The sequence below is a fragment of the Staurois parvus genome, unplaced genomic scaffold (genome assembly GCF_062004578.1).
Source record: "Staurois parvus isolate SC_StPar_1 unplaced genomic scaffold, SC_StPar_1.0 ptg000390l, whole genome shotgun sequence".
In the NCBI taxonomy this organism is placed as follows: Eukaryota; Metazoa; Chordata; class Amphibia; order Anura; family Ranidae; genus Staurois; species Staurois parvus.
In genome coordinates this window covers 11,594,651-11,607,893 of record NW_028318186.1, presented here as the reverse complement: position 1 = coordinate 11,607,893, position 13,243 = coordinate 11,594,651, and the positions used below count along the sequence as shown (strand labels likewise).

General features: G+C 50.4%; 2 protein-coding genes across 19 annotated transcripts in view; one reads left to right on the top strand and one right to left on the bottom strand.

Annotated features, from left to right (window-relative positions):
* The window catches only part of OTOF (otoferlin), a 547,586-nt gene that overhangs the window by 270,685 nt on the left and 263,658 nt on the right, over nt 1–13,243 (bottom strand). The gene's annotated exons all lie outside the window — the stretch shown is intronic.
* On the top strand, nt 749–5,449 carry LOC149455690 (uncharacterized). Its single transcript, XM_089685957.1, has 2 exons — nt 749–959; nt 4,571–5,449. Exons 1-2 carry the CDS (start codon nt 749–751, stop codon nt 5,164–5,166), a joined length of 807 nt encoding a protein of 268 aa, XP_089542083.1. The 3' UTR covers nt 5,167–5,449.

Here is a 13,243-nt window from a genome sequence, read left to right as displayed (position 1 = left end):
ATATTGTTAGGGCCTTTTTTCCCTGGGGGTCTCGGTGCGGTCTGTGGGGGGCTGTCATGGATGGCTTGGTGGCCCAGCTTCGTGAGGCGGCTGCCTCTCATGGGATGGACTGGCTGCAGAGCCGGGTCTCTGCCTTCCTGCAGGACCCGGGCGTGTCCCTGGACCCGGGCTTATCGCAGGACCCGGGCTCATCACCAGAGGGAGAGGGGCGGGTGCGCCCACGTGCTCGGAGGTCTCGGCCTCCGGAGCACTTTAGTCCGGGCTCCCCCTCCCCCAGAGCTCAGCGCCGGGTGTCTGCCTTCCTGCAGGACCCGGGCTTGTCCCAGGACCCGGGTTTTTCGCATGACCCGGGCTCATCACCAGCGGGAGAGGGGCGGGTGCGCCCACGTGCTCGGAGGTCTCGGCCTTTAGTCCGGGCTCCCCCTCCCCCAGAGCTCAGCGCCACACTGGGAGCCCCGTTCGGGACCCTCCGACCCCGCTGGCAGGGCGCTCCATTGCCTCTGCTCGCGGGGAGGCCGGGAGGAATCCCCGGCAACGGCTGAGGAAGCAGGATGTCACCGGCTCCTCCACTGACCAGGTGCCTGTCAGGGAGGGAGCCCGATGAGGGAGACGCAGCGCTGCGGCTGCCGGGCTGTCCCCTGCTGCAGCTGGCAGGCCCCATGGGAAGCGTGGAGCGGCGGCTCCGAAGAGTCACAGGCTGGAGGAGAGTGCTGCAGGTCGCGTGTCTGGTCGGAACCCAGGGACGTCGATGGGCGTGGCTGGTGCCGGGAGGCGGAGCCAGCGGAGGCACAGCGCTCGAGGATCCGTGGCTCCTGGGACTGGGAGGCCATCCAGCCGTCGAGGGGTGGACGTGAGATCGGAGGGCGAGCTGTCGGAACCCGATGCGGGGGTGACAGCTGGCCGCTCGGCATCGCTGGACGTGGGTCGCGCTGCTGATGGGACGTCTCCTGGGCAGCCTGGTGAGTTACCTTTTTCTTTTTCTTCTGCGCTACGGGACCTGTTGGGGGGGGGGCCTCGGCGGTGCGGGAGGTCGGCGTTCCTGATTCCGGTCTCGGGGGGGGGGGGGCTCTGCGATTTGATTTCCGGTTTGCATAATTTGTTGCAGCGACTTGAGCGGGGCGGTAGTGGGGTCCCTGGGCCTGCTGTGGCGTGGCTCCCGCCGGCTGGTGGGGACGGTTTACAGGTCCGAGTGCAGGACGGGGGGGCCGTGCGGAGATCGGGGGTTTCTCCTCCCCTGGTTCTGGGCCTGGGGTGGTTGCGGCGGAATCTGATGCTTTGGGTTCCACGGCTTTGGATGGGGGTGCGGGGGTGTCCGGAGCGGTCGGCTTGGCGGACTCGGCCAAGTGCGAGGTATACGTGTGCTTCGAGGGCCCTTTAGGTGCGCACTTGCCGTTGGAGGTTCGGGAGCGGATTTGGAGCGGGGAGTATGTGGAGATCTTCACGCTCTTGCCGTTGGAGCGTTTTCCTTTAGAGGGGTTGCCGGTTGACGAGGGCAGGCGGGAGGAAGCGGAGAAGCGGCGTTTTCGCTTTATCCCGCGTACTTTTGCGAATTGGATGCAGGCGTTTGCGATCATGGCCAGTGTTATTGGGGAGAAGGCTCCTGAGCATTGCTCGGCGCTCTTTTGTTACCTTGACGCCATTAGCGAGGCTCACAGGGTTTACGGTGGGACTGCGTGGCTCCGGTATGATGAGCAGTTTCGGCAGCGGCGGGCTGTTCGCCCTTCATTGCGTTGGGACCATAAGGACATTGGCCTTTGGATGCGCCTCATGACTCCAGCGAGGCCTCCTGGTCCGTTTTTTCAGGGGGGGGCCGGTGGTTCATTCTCCCCCGGACAATTGGCCTCAAAGCGTAGGGGCTTCTGTTGGCAGTTCCAGGAAAGCGCTTGTCGTTTCGGAGGGTCCTGCCGTTTTAAGCATGAGTGTTCCGGTTGCGGCGGCTCCCATCCGTTGTCGCGCTGTTTCAAGCGGGGCAGAGGCCCTTCCGGCGAGCATGCGGGTAAGAGGGACAACACCGGTAAGGGTGGAAAGGATGCAGCCTTTCCTAGATAGATATCCTGATCGGGCAGCCGCTGTGCTGCTGGCGGCAGGGTTTTCGGAGGGTTTCCACATCCCGTGCACTTTGACTTCTGTTCCCCCCTTAGCTCGGAACTTGCGGTCGGCCTTGCGGCATGCGGAGGTTGTTTCGGTTAAGTTGCAAAAAGAAGTGGGGTTAGGTCGTATGGGCGGCCCATTTTCTTGCGCCCCGTTTTCGGATCTGGTGGTTTCCCCCTTGGGGGTGGTGCCCAAGAAGGAGCCGAATTCGTTTCGGTTAATTCATCACCTGTCTTTTCCGAAAGGGGGGTCGGTGAATGACGCTATCGATCCGCAGTCCTGTTCAGTGTCTTACACGTCGTTTGACGCGGCGGTTTTCTGGGTTCGTCGTTATGGGCGTGGTTCGCTTATGGCGAAATCGGATGTTGAGTCCGCGTTTCGATTGTTGCCGGTACATCCGGACAGTTTTCGTTTCTTGGGTTGTCATTGGGAGGGCTCGTTTTATGTTGATAAGTGCCTTCCCATGGGGTGTTCCATATCTTGCGCTTTGTTTGAGCAGTTCAGTTCGTTCGTGGAGTGGGTGGTGCGGGATGTTTCCGGGGTCAATTCTGTCATCCACTATTTGGATGATTTTCTTTGCGTGGGTCCGCCAGCTTCCAGAGTGTGCGCAGTTTTGCTGGCCACTTTGCAACACGTTGCTGAACGTTTTGGGATTCCGCTGGCTTTGGACAAGACGGAGGGCCCGGCTTCGATCATTACTTTCCTGGGTATCATTTTGGACTCTGATGCAATGGAGTGCCGGCTGCCTGGGGACAAGCTTTTGGCCCTGCAAGGGGAAATTGGTGGGGTGCTCGGCAAGCGAAAAATTCAACTGCGGGCCTTACAGTCGTTGTTGGGTAAACTGAACTTCGCTTGTCGCATCCTGCCAATGGGTCGGGTGTTTTGCCGCCGGTTGGCAGCGGCGACGGCAGGGATTACTTCCCCTTTACATTTTATTCGTTTGACTAGGGAGCATCGGGAGGATTTGCGGATTTGGCACAATTTTTTGACTTCGTTTAACGGACGGGCTTTGTGGATGTCTGGCCCGGTCAGCAATTTTGACTTGGACTTGTTCACGGATGCGGCGGCTTCCGGGGGTTATGGGGCCTTTTTTCAGGGACGGTGGAGTGCGGCTCCGTGGCCTCCTTCCTGGGTGGCGGCGGGTTTCCTTCGTAACCTGGTTCTGTTGGAACTTTTTCCGGTGGTCTTGGCGGTCGAGGTTTGGGGTGCAGATTTTCGGAATCAGAAGGTTCGTTTTCATTGCGACAATTTGGGGGTGGTTCAGGTCATCAACCGGGTGTCGGCTGCCTCGCGGCCGGTGGTTGGCCTGCTTCGCCATTTAGTGTTGCGTTGCCTGCAGCTGAATGTTTTTATCCATGCGGTGCATCTCCCTGGGGTTGACAACACTTTGGCTGACGCTTTGTCTCGTTTTCAGTGGGACAAATTCCGGGAGTTGGCGCCGGCTGCGGAGCACCCTGGGGTTCCTTGTCCCGACTGGCTGTGGGAGATTGCCTTGGGGTCGTATCCGGCTGGATCCGGCGGTCGGTGAGTGAGGCGACATGGTCTGCGTACTCGACGGTTTGGCGGGAGTGGCTGGACCTGTTACAACAGGTCGATATTGATCCCTGGGGGCCGGAGGTGCGTGTGGCATTGCTGTACTATTTGGCAAGGAATTTGGAGCGGGGGGTGTCTGCTGCAACGGTGGATCGGTTGGCTGGTTTGGCCTTCTTTTTTAAGTTACAAGGGTGTCGGGATTTTACCAAAGATTTTTGGGTGCGTCAGGCTATTCGGGGTTACCGTAGGGCTCATCGCAGTAGGGATTCCCGTCGCCCGGTGTCCTTCGAGTTGTTAGGATCTTTATTTACACATTTGCGGTTTCTTTGTTCTTCGGACTTTGAAGTGGGCTTGTTTAGGGCGGCTTTTGCGGTGGCCTTCTTTGGGGCGTTGCGTATTGGGAAGCTTGTTAGTCCATCCAAATCGGTGCTTGGGGGGTTGTTGGTGGATGATGTTGTGTGCTGGGTGGAGGTGTTCATCCGTCGGTCTAAGACGGACCGCTGGGGTCGTGGTGCGCGGGTTCGGTTTCTTGCCCTTCCAGGATCACTAGTGTGCCCGGTGCATGCGGTTCGAGAATTTGTGTCCTGGCGTCCGGTGGGGCAGGGGTCCTTTTTGATGCATGCTGATGGGTCCCCGTTAACTCGTTTTCAATTTGTGACGGTTTTTCGGAAATGTTTACGGGATGTTGGTTTGGATGCATCTTTGTATGCTTCACACTCGTTTCGTATTGGGGCTGCTACTGAGGCCGCCCGGTGGGGTTTGTCGGATGAGGCGGTAAAACGGATTGGTAGGTGGGATTCGCAGAGATTTCGCCTGTACGTTCGCCCGCATCTGCTGGGGGACTAAGGGTGGATTCCGGGTTCTTTTGGTTGCTGGGGATGGGGGAGTTTGTCCTGTCTCTGTGATGTTGTTGGTTCTTGTGGTAGTTTTTGTTCTTTTATTTCAGATGGAGCGGTTTGCCTGGTCTGGATCCTGGGGCACTCCTACGTTTTTTGGGGGGCTCGGCGGGCGGATGTGCGGCCTAATGGCCGGCAGCTGGGATTGGCTAGGAAAGCGGCTTGTGTCCGATGGATAGGTGTGCCGGGGATGTTGTGGGGTCGTGTGGTACCTGAGGTGCAGCGTTTTGCATGCCTGGATAGACCGCCGGATGTTTTGGTGCTTCATGCGGGTGGCAACGATCTAGGGGTTCGGTCCATGCGGGAGCTGGTGCGGGATGTTAAGCTGGATTTTCTTCAATTGCGTCGGGATTATCCTGAGATGGTGTTGGTGTGGTCGGACATGGTAGCCCGCACCTCTTGGCGTTTGGCGCGGTCGGTGGAGCGGCTCAATAAGGCTCGGATCAAGGTCAACAAGGAGGTGGGGCGCTTCTTTGTTCGGAATGGGGGGTTGGTGGTCCGGCACTTTGAGTTGGAGGTAGATACTTGGCGGTATCTGCGGAGTGATGGGGTTCATCTCAATGCTGTTGGCACGGATTTATGGGCTCTGGGTTTGCAGGACGGAATTCAGAGAGCTGTTCGTTTGTGGTGGGGCACGCATGGGTAAGGGCTTACCCAGCGTGCTGTGGCGGTTGTTGGTCTTGGAGGCGGTTCTTATCTTGGAGGTACAGATAATGGTGTGGGACCCATCGGTGGTATGGTGTGCCCGGGGACATTCCAGTTAACCAAGGTTTAACTGGAAGGTGGTGGTGCTGCACTGCGGACGGTATGGTTGTCTCCGAGCTGGTTGGTTGCGGCTGGAGGCCTTTGTGTAATATGGTTGTCCGCAGGTGCATTTCAGATCATTTTTGTGGGGTGCCTTCGAAGACCAACAACAACAACTCTGTATGTTTCTGTTATAAGAAATGGTTGGTGTTAAAAATGTTTGTTAATAAAAGGCCATGTTGGCCATTTACTCCAAAATTGGTGTCATGGTTTTTATTTAAGTATAGTAAGGGGGTGGGGGGGGATTTGGATGACCTATCTCTGGTGCTCTAGTCAAGTAATGCCCGTAGCGAAAAAAGGAAAGGAAAATTAGCGCAGGGCAGGCATGACTAGGCCTAGAGTGGGAAGGAAAATAAGAAAGGGTTAATTATGTGCCAGGGGGGTGTGGAAAAGTATAGCTGGGTGTGCTGGTTGGTGGAGAGAGAGCGTGGGTGGGCTCTGCCGCACCTTAGGGTGGGGTGTCCCGGGGGGGGGAGGCATCATTTCGGAGCTGGACGTTGGTGAGTGAGATTCCCTCCCGCCCTCCCATGTTATAGGGAGTATTGTGTTCCTCTCGGGGGACAGGGGGTTATTTCGGTCTTGGGCGGTTGTTGGTCTTGGAGGCGGTTCTTATCTTGGAGGTACAGATAATGGTGTGGGACCCATCGGTGGTATGGTGTGCCCGGGGACATTCCAGTTAACCAAGGTTTAACTGGAAGGTGGTGGTGCTGCACTGCGGACGGTATGGTTGTCTCCGAGCTGGTTGGTTGCGGCTGGAGGCCTTTGTGTAATATGGTTGTCCGCAGGTGCATTTCAGATCATTTTTGTGGGGTGCCTTCGAAGACCAACAACAACAACTCTGTATGTTTCTGTTATAAGGAATGGTTGGTGTTAAAAATGTTTGTTAATAAAAGGCCATGTTGGCCATTTACTCCAAAATTGGTGTCATGGTTTTTATTTAAGTATAGTAAGGGGGGGGGGGGGATTTGGATGACCTATCTCTGGTGCTCTAGTCATGAAAGGGTCTGTTATTGTAACCTCCCATCTTGAAGGCATTCAGCAATGATTCTACAAATAATTATACCTCCACATTTCTTTTATTAGAAAACTGCCGCTTTGAGCTGTTATTTAGTTTCATTGTAATTCCTTAATTAACTTGCAAGAAACAAATTAGGTGTTTTTGTTTTACAATAAAATAAACAGGCATAATTACCTAACCAGTCGTCTATTATCTTCCTGGCGATTTTCCTCGTGGCTGAAATGATCCGAATACAAAGTGTAAGGGCTTTGGTTCATGTCTACTAAATGGTGATAGTCTATAAGAGGCAGGTGCTATAATAATATGTCTGTCTTTCTAGTCTGGTGACAGCTGTCCTAGGTAGGGGGTGACTGAATCAGGGAACTCAGGGCTTTAGCACTTTGCCATCCAGATGTAAAATCTGCATATAGAACTGTTTGAGGTGCAATGATTGAAATCTTTTAGGACCCTTTCAGGCTGTTTTGTTGTAGTAAAACACACTAAGCTAAATGCAGTGCTTTTTGGTGTCATTTATTTTTAATGACATCCCAACGCACCTAGTCATCACATCACAACACACGTGCATTTTAGCACATCGCAATGGACAGATGTGAATCATCTGCGTTTTGTGGAGACCTATGTTGTTAAAAATGGTGCACATCCTGATGGTTTGTGCGTGTTGGCTTTGAATGCGATACACGGTAACACACATAATATGGCATGTTAACACATCGGAGGTAACGCAAAGGATCCGGACAGTCTAAATGGGCCATTAGGAATCCAAGCAATGCAGGCAATTATCTTTATAGGTCTCTACAGATGGAATAAATCAGCATGCATATATTCCTAAAAAAAAAGTGCTGTGTTTGCTGATTTGCTTGGTTTGGGTCCTTTGGGCTGTCTTGACAGAATACAGAAATAGATTGCCAGTCCTTTCTTCTGCTCAGGAATTTAATTTAACCACTTGTCGACTGCAGATAGCTGAATGACGGCTTCACTGCGGCCGACCTGTTCTGGGAGGGCGTCACATGACGTTCTCTCAGAACGCGCCCTCCCACGTGTCCCCGGGGGCATGCACCCGGCGATCTCTGTGATCGCTGTGTCCAACGGACACAGCTGGTCACATGATGTGGTAAAAGGCCAATCACAGCGCCCTTTTACCACGTGATCAGCCGTGTCCCAATGACACAGCAGATCAAAATGCAGTTGCCGGTTATCGGCTGCACTTTCCTCACACTGTCAGTGCATGAGGAACGTACTGCCAATAACCGGTGATTGTCAGAGGAGGGATCGGCACCGATCATCAGGGCACTGATTATCAGTGCCCTGATGATTGGTGCCCAGCAGTGCCACCCAGCAGTGCCGCCCACCTGTGCCCATCAGTGCCACCCACCTGTGCTCATCAGTGCCACCCATTAGTGCTGCCCAGCAGTGCCACCCGTCAGTGCCCAGCAGTCCTGCCAGTCAGTGCCCAGCAGTGCCGCCAGTCAGTGTCACTTATCAGTGCCCATCAGTGCCGTCTATCAGTGCCCATCATTGTTGCATATCAGTGCCAGCTCATCAGTGCCGCATATCAGTGCTACTTATCAGTGCCCATCAGAGCTGCCTATCAGTGCCCATCATTGTTGCATATCGGTGCCAGCTCATCAGTGCCACCTATCAGTGCCCATCAGTGCTGCCTATCAGTGCAGCCTCATCAAGGCACGTCAGTGAAGGAGAAAAATTGTTTGCAAAATTTTATAATAGAAACAAAGAAAAAAAACTTTTTTTTTCAAAATGTTTGCTTTTTTTTTGTTTATAGCGCAAAAAATAAAACACCAAACAGTGAGCACATACCAACAAATAAAAGCTCTATTTGTGTGAAAAAAAATGATAAAAATTTCATATGGGTACAATGTTGCATGACTGCGCAATTGTCACTCAAAGTGCAACAGCGCAGGAAGCGGAAAATTGGCTTGGGCAGTGCTCGGTAGGCAAGTGGTTAATACACTAAATGTATATGACAATCACAATATGAAACACAGTCATGCTGCCATCTTCAGGCTGCAGAGGGATCTACAGGCTGAAGATGTTTATTTTGTGAATGAGCCTCCATTCTGCATGGGATCAACATTATTGGCTGTCATGGTGATCACACAATGAAAAACCACGCTGATAGATTTTTGATTGACAGCAGAGACCAGCAGCTGTAATTCAACAACAGGGTGTGAGAACCATTATTGTGCAAAGGTGCACATTCCTAGTTTTCACCTAAAATTTTTATTATTGTTCTTAAATCAGAGGGCATCAATGTTAATAGCCAGATGCAGACGCCATCTGGTTAGACTACCAAGAAGTTTTTGATCTGTGGGAGGAACCGGAAGCAAAGATATGCAAGCATTGGGTGATCATTTAATCTACAATGTGACTGTACAGAGCCTATTATTTTTACTGCACCGTTTAGTAGACATGCCCCCCCACCATGTGTATCAGAAGAGCAGCAGAAATGAAATTATAGTCTGCATCTCTGCTGTGTACCATCATCCTGATACACAATGTATTCCATTCAGTCACTGATTTATACACATCTAGAAACAAACAAAATGCAAGCAACACACCAAACACGCAAGAAAAGGGCAAAAGAAACTTTGAGCACTCAACACACAAGTAGTAATCTCAGTAGGGTATAGCAACACAGCAAATTATGGAGGTAGCAATAGCATTAGGCAAATACATTGAGAAAAAAATCAATGTCTATATGGCTTAGAAACCTCTGTATATTGTTCTGAAGGCCATATTTTGTATCAATAGAGATACTGCTTTTGAGACAGAGATTAAAGGGGCAGGGAGCCACTTTATGGTTTTGATATGGGGCCCCATCACCCAGAATAAAAGTATCTGAACTTAAAAACTGAAGATCTGCTTTGCTATAGGAAACATCTAGATGCCATCTGTGCTAAAGCAGTACTCCAAGGTACTGCTGCCTCTGATTGCTAGTCTCAGGACATTTGGTGATGCCACTACTGTGCTGCTCACTGTTCTCCTTGATGGAGAGGAAGCTGTACCTGAGGACCTGCAGACATGCATCTTCTTGCATCTGTTCCCTTCTTTAGATCTGTGCTTACATACATACTGCTTGGATATTCTTTTCTGCCAATCATCAGGGGGGCAGCTCTAACATGAGGAAGCAAAGCCCTACTTTTACAAAGATGCCTCCACGCGGACAGTGCAGAACAATGCATGGTTCGTACGTAATGGGGAAAAGTTCAGCTGCAGAAACCACAGGCAATACTGGTGATTAGTCCTTTGCCCACTGCCTTCAATTTTTGGTCCGAGCTTCCACAGTGTAGCTTCACTTTAAAATGGAAGTTCAGGAATATAAAAAAACCCAAACAGTTATATTCACCTAGGTAGATGCATCATTGATCCGATGCTGCATCTGTCCCCCACCGCCTCTAAGACCAAGAACTGAGTGATCAAAGACTGATTGCTCAGTGCTCAATCTTCAGTGAGCAGAGAGCTGTGACTGTTAGTCATTGTCTCTCTGCTCTACCTCCCCAGCATCCACTGGAGCGCCGGATTGTGAACAGGGTGGGAGCGACTGGCTCAGTCTGCCGGCAGCGCAGTTGAGAGGCTGCGCCAGCTGTCGGTCCAGGCATCTGGGTGGATCCCGACTTTAAAGTTGGGATCTCTCCAGAGCCTAGACTGGCTCAGCGAGACATCGGACTTTACTCTGCTGTTGACTAAAAATATATAGACAGGTAGCCTACTGGATATTTAATTAGCACCCAGTTGCCCAGGTCAGAGGGGAAAGGGTTAATGCTTTGCCGTTTTTCCTTGGTGTGTTTGCCAGCTTTCACTGGGGTCACACCTTCCTCCCATGTTCTATAAAAGCAAAGAGGTCAGTCCTCTTTGCAATGTATAGAGCGGAGAAGTATAAAGAAGGAAAGAGAAGCCCTGGGGAGGGGGTACAAAGGCTCCAGAGAACACTTGGAGAAATGCATGGGAAACATGTGAATTGCTGGGACCCCTGGTCCACTCTGGAATGCCAGCTCACCAGAAGAACCCTGCAACATGAGCTATTAGAGCACCGCCAAGCATGGACGTTTCTCAAAGTGCAGGTAACCTGGGGCAGCCACAGTTAGGAAAAGGATGTTAGTGCATGTTATACATGTTCTGCCAAGTTCCCAGGAAAGGTTGAGTCTACTGCTTAGAACTCGGTTTGAAGTCATTCAAGGGGAGCATGCAAGGTCCTGGTGTATTGCTAAAAAACTTGGGTTCATGACCACAGCATGGGGTGTGTGTAACATCACTACCACAGAGGCACAGGAGCAATCACAAGAGAGAAATAACAACCAGTCATTGGCGTAGTACCTGTTAGGTGATGGGTTCTCCAGAAGCGGAGGAGGGGGGTAGTGGGTGCTTTGACTCGCTTCCTAGCTGTCCATTTCTGCCTGTCACCAGGAATGGACTAGAGATCTACAGCCTGGTCACTTGGTGCAGGAACAATAAGTGAAAAGCCAAGTGAGAACATGTATGAAGTCCGCGCTATGTACTCAGCGGGACCCCATTCTGTTACTGGGTGTAAGGTAATAGGTACGCTGACTGCTGGAGTGGGCAGATGCTCAGCCTGTCCCTCTGAATGCAACACATACAGTTGTGTTCAAAATAATAGCAGTCAGACATCACTAACCTGATCAATCACTGTTTTTGGTAGAAATTATATTTCTACATGGCGCCTATGTGAAGCCAAGCTATCTGCAAGAAGCCCCCGCAAAGTCCTACTGTTGAAAAAAAGACGTGTGCTGAAGAGGTTACAATTTGCCAAAGAGCACATTGACTGGCCTAAAGCGAAATGGCGCAACATTTTGTGGACTGATGAAAGTAAGATTGTTCTTTTTTTTGGTCTAGTGGCCGGAGACAGTTTGTCAGACGACCCCCAAACACTGAATTCAAGCCACAGTACACTGTGAAGACAGTGAAGCATGGTGGTGCAAGCATCATGATATGGGGATGTTTCTCATACTACAGTGTTGGGCCTATTTATCGCATACCAGGGATCATGGATCAGTTTGAATACATCAGAATACTTGAAGAGGTCATGCTGCCTTATGCTGAAGAGGAAATGCCCTTGAAATGGGTGTTCCAACAAGACAACGACCCCAAACACACCAGTAAACGTGCAACATCTTGGTTCCAGACCAACAAGATTGACGTTATGGAGTGGCCAGCCCAATCCCCGAATCTTAATCCAATAGAAAACTTGTGGGGTGACATCAAAAATGCAGTTTCTGAGGCAAAACCAAGAAATAGAGAAGAACTGTGGAATGTAGTCCAATCATCCTGGGCTGGAATACCTGTTCACAGGTGCCAGAAGTTGGTTGACTCCATGCAACACAGATGTACAGCAGTTCTCAGAAACAGTGCTTATACAACTAAATATTCATTACGTGATTCAAAGGAAAGCAAAATCTTCAAACATTTTTCAGTTTATATAGTGAATGTTTGAGTTTGTAAAGAAGAATACAAACACTGCTATTTTTTTGAACAGTCTAATATTCACTTTTCTTCCATTTGTTTAGAGGAACAACACAAATTTGAAATATTTGTCTTCATGTTTTGATTTGGAATAGAATGTGTAGTGTTCCCAATGCATTTGTGTGTATGGAAATAAAAGCTATTAGAAGGATTTTGAGTTTTATTCACTTTTTTCAACACACTGCTATTATTTTGAACACAACTGTACATCAGAGTGTGTAGGACATGGGACAAAGCAGCTTAAGGAGGAACTCTGTACTTTGAGTACTGCACACGTGGCTCATCTTTGAGTTGGGAAATCGCCTTAATGTTTGATTTTTCACATGACTGCGGCCCCTGCCTGGTCCTAGGCATTGGTGAACATGCCTTTGGTCGAAGCGTTACCCCACATGCAAGGGTCAGTTACCGCATTCAACGCCTGGCACAGCCCAAAGAACCCACCTGGTGTAGGCCTCCTATGCGACCCACACTTGGTACCCAACAAGTTAATTAGAAACATGGAAGAGGTGCCACCCACCTACCCCTACAAACAGAAGTGCAGAACAAAATGCACTCCTGTGATCAATGGGAGAAGTATGGTTAAAAGAGCTATGGCCCTACATCTCCTTTTAGGGTTCTTTTTTTTCGCACCTACATCTATTCCATGGAAAAAGAACCTTGGCTACCATGATGCAACAAGAAATGTCCCTGTGCTGCCTTTATCCACTTGTTGCAATACTGGTAATAAAACTGAAAAAGAAATACAAAAGTTCATGCTTCATGATGCTCTGCAGCAGTTTGCTGTCCTAAACGACTGAGATAAATTCTAAGCGACAAATCTTGTTAGTGGTGTGAGATAGGAGTAGAGAAAATGTGATTGCGTGCAGGTCCCTAGGAGCGGGGTTCTTCTAATTCCACCGAGGGGGGTTTCATAGCCATAATGAAGAGTTTTGTGTCTGACATCTGTGATTTCTGCTTCTGGCAAATGTACAATGATTACAGTATAATATAATGTTCATCCGCTGACAGGTGTCAGAGGCTCGTAGTGCCTCTCTGGGTGTGTTCCAGAGATGAGAAGTTAAAAGCAGAATATGCATGAAATGTAGTACATAATGTACTGGCACTATGAGGAATTCTGGATGTATCAACGTTTTTGGTGGTTTTTACAGGGACAGGACCATTTCCGGCAGAACTGGTGCCTAAAGCTGGTCATAGATAAGCTGATCATAGAGATTAATTGAAATTCAATCTTGTACAGCAAGGACTAGCTGAATTTCAATCCATCTATGACAGTTCCCATTCATGAAAAGTTGATCTAATGAGCGTTGCAAATTAGCAAGATGTAGCACCCTCCTAGTTTAGCTAGGGGGAGCTAGACCCTAATGAGATAGCCAGAGGTTCAAATTCTGGTCAGGACTGAGAGACT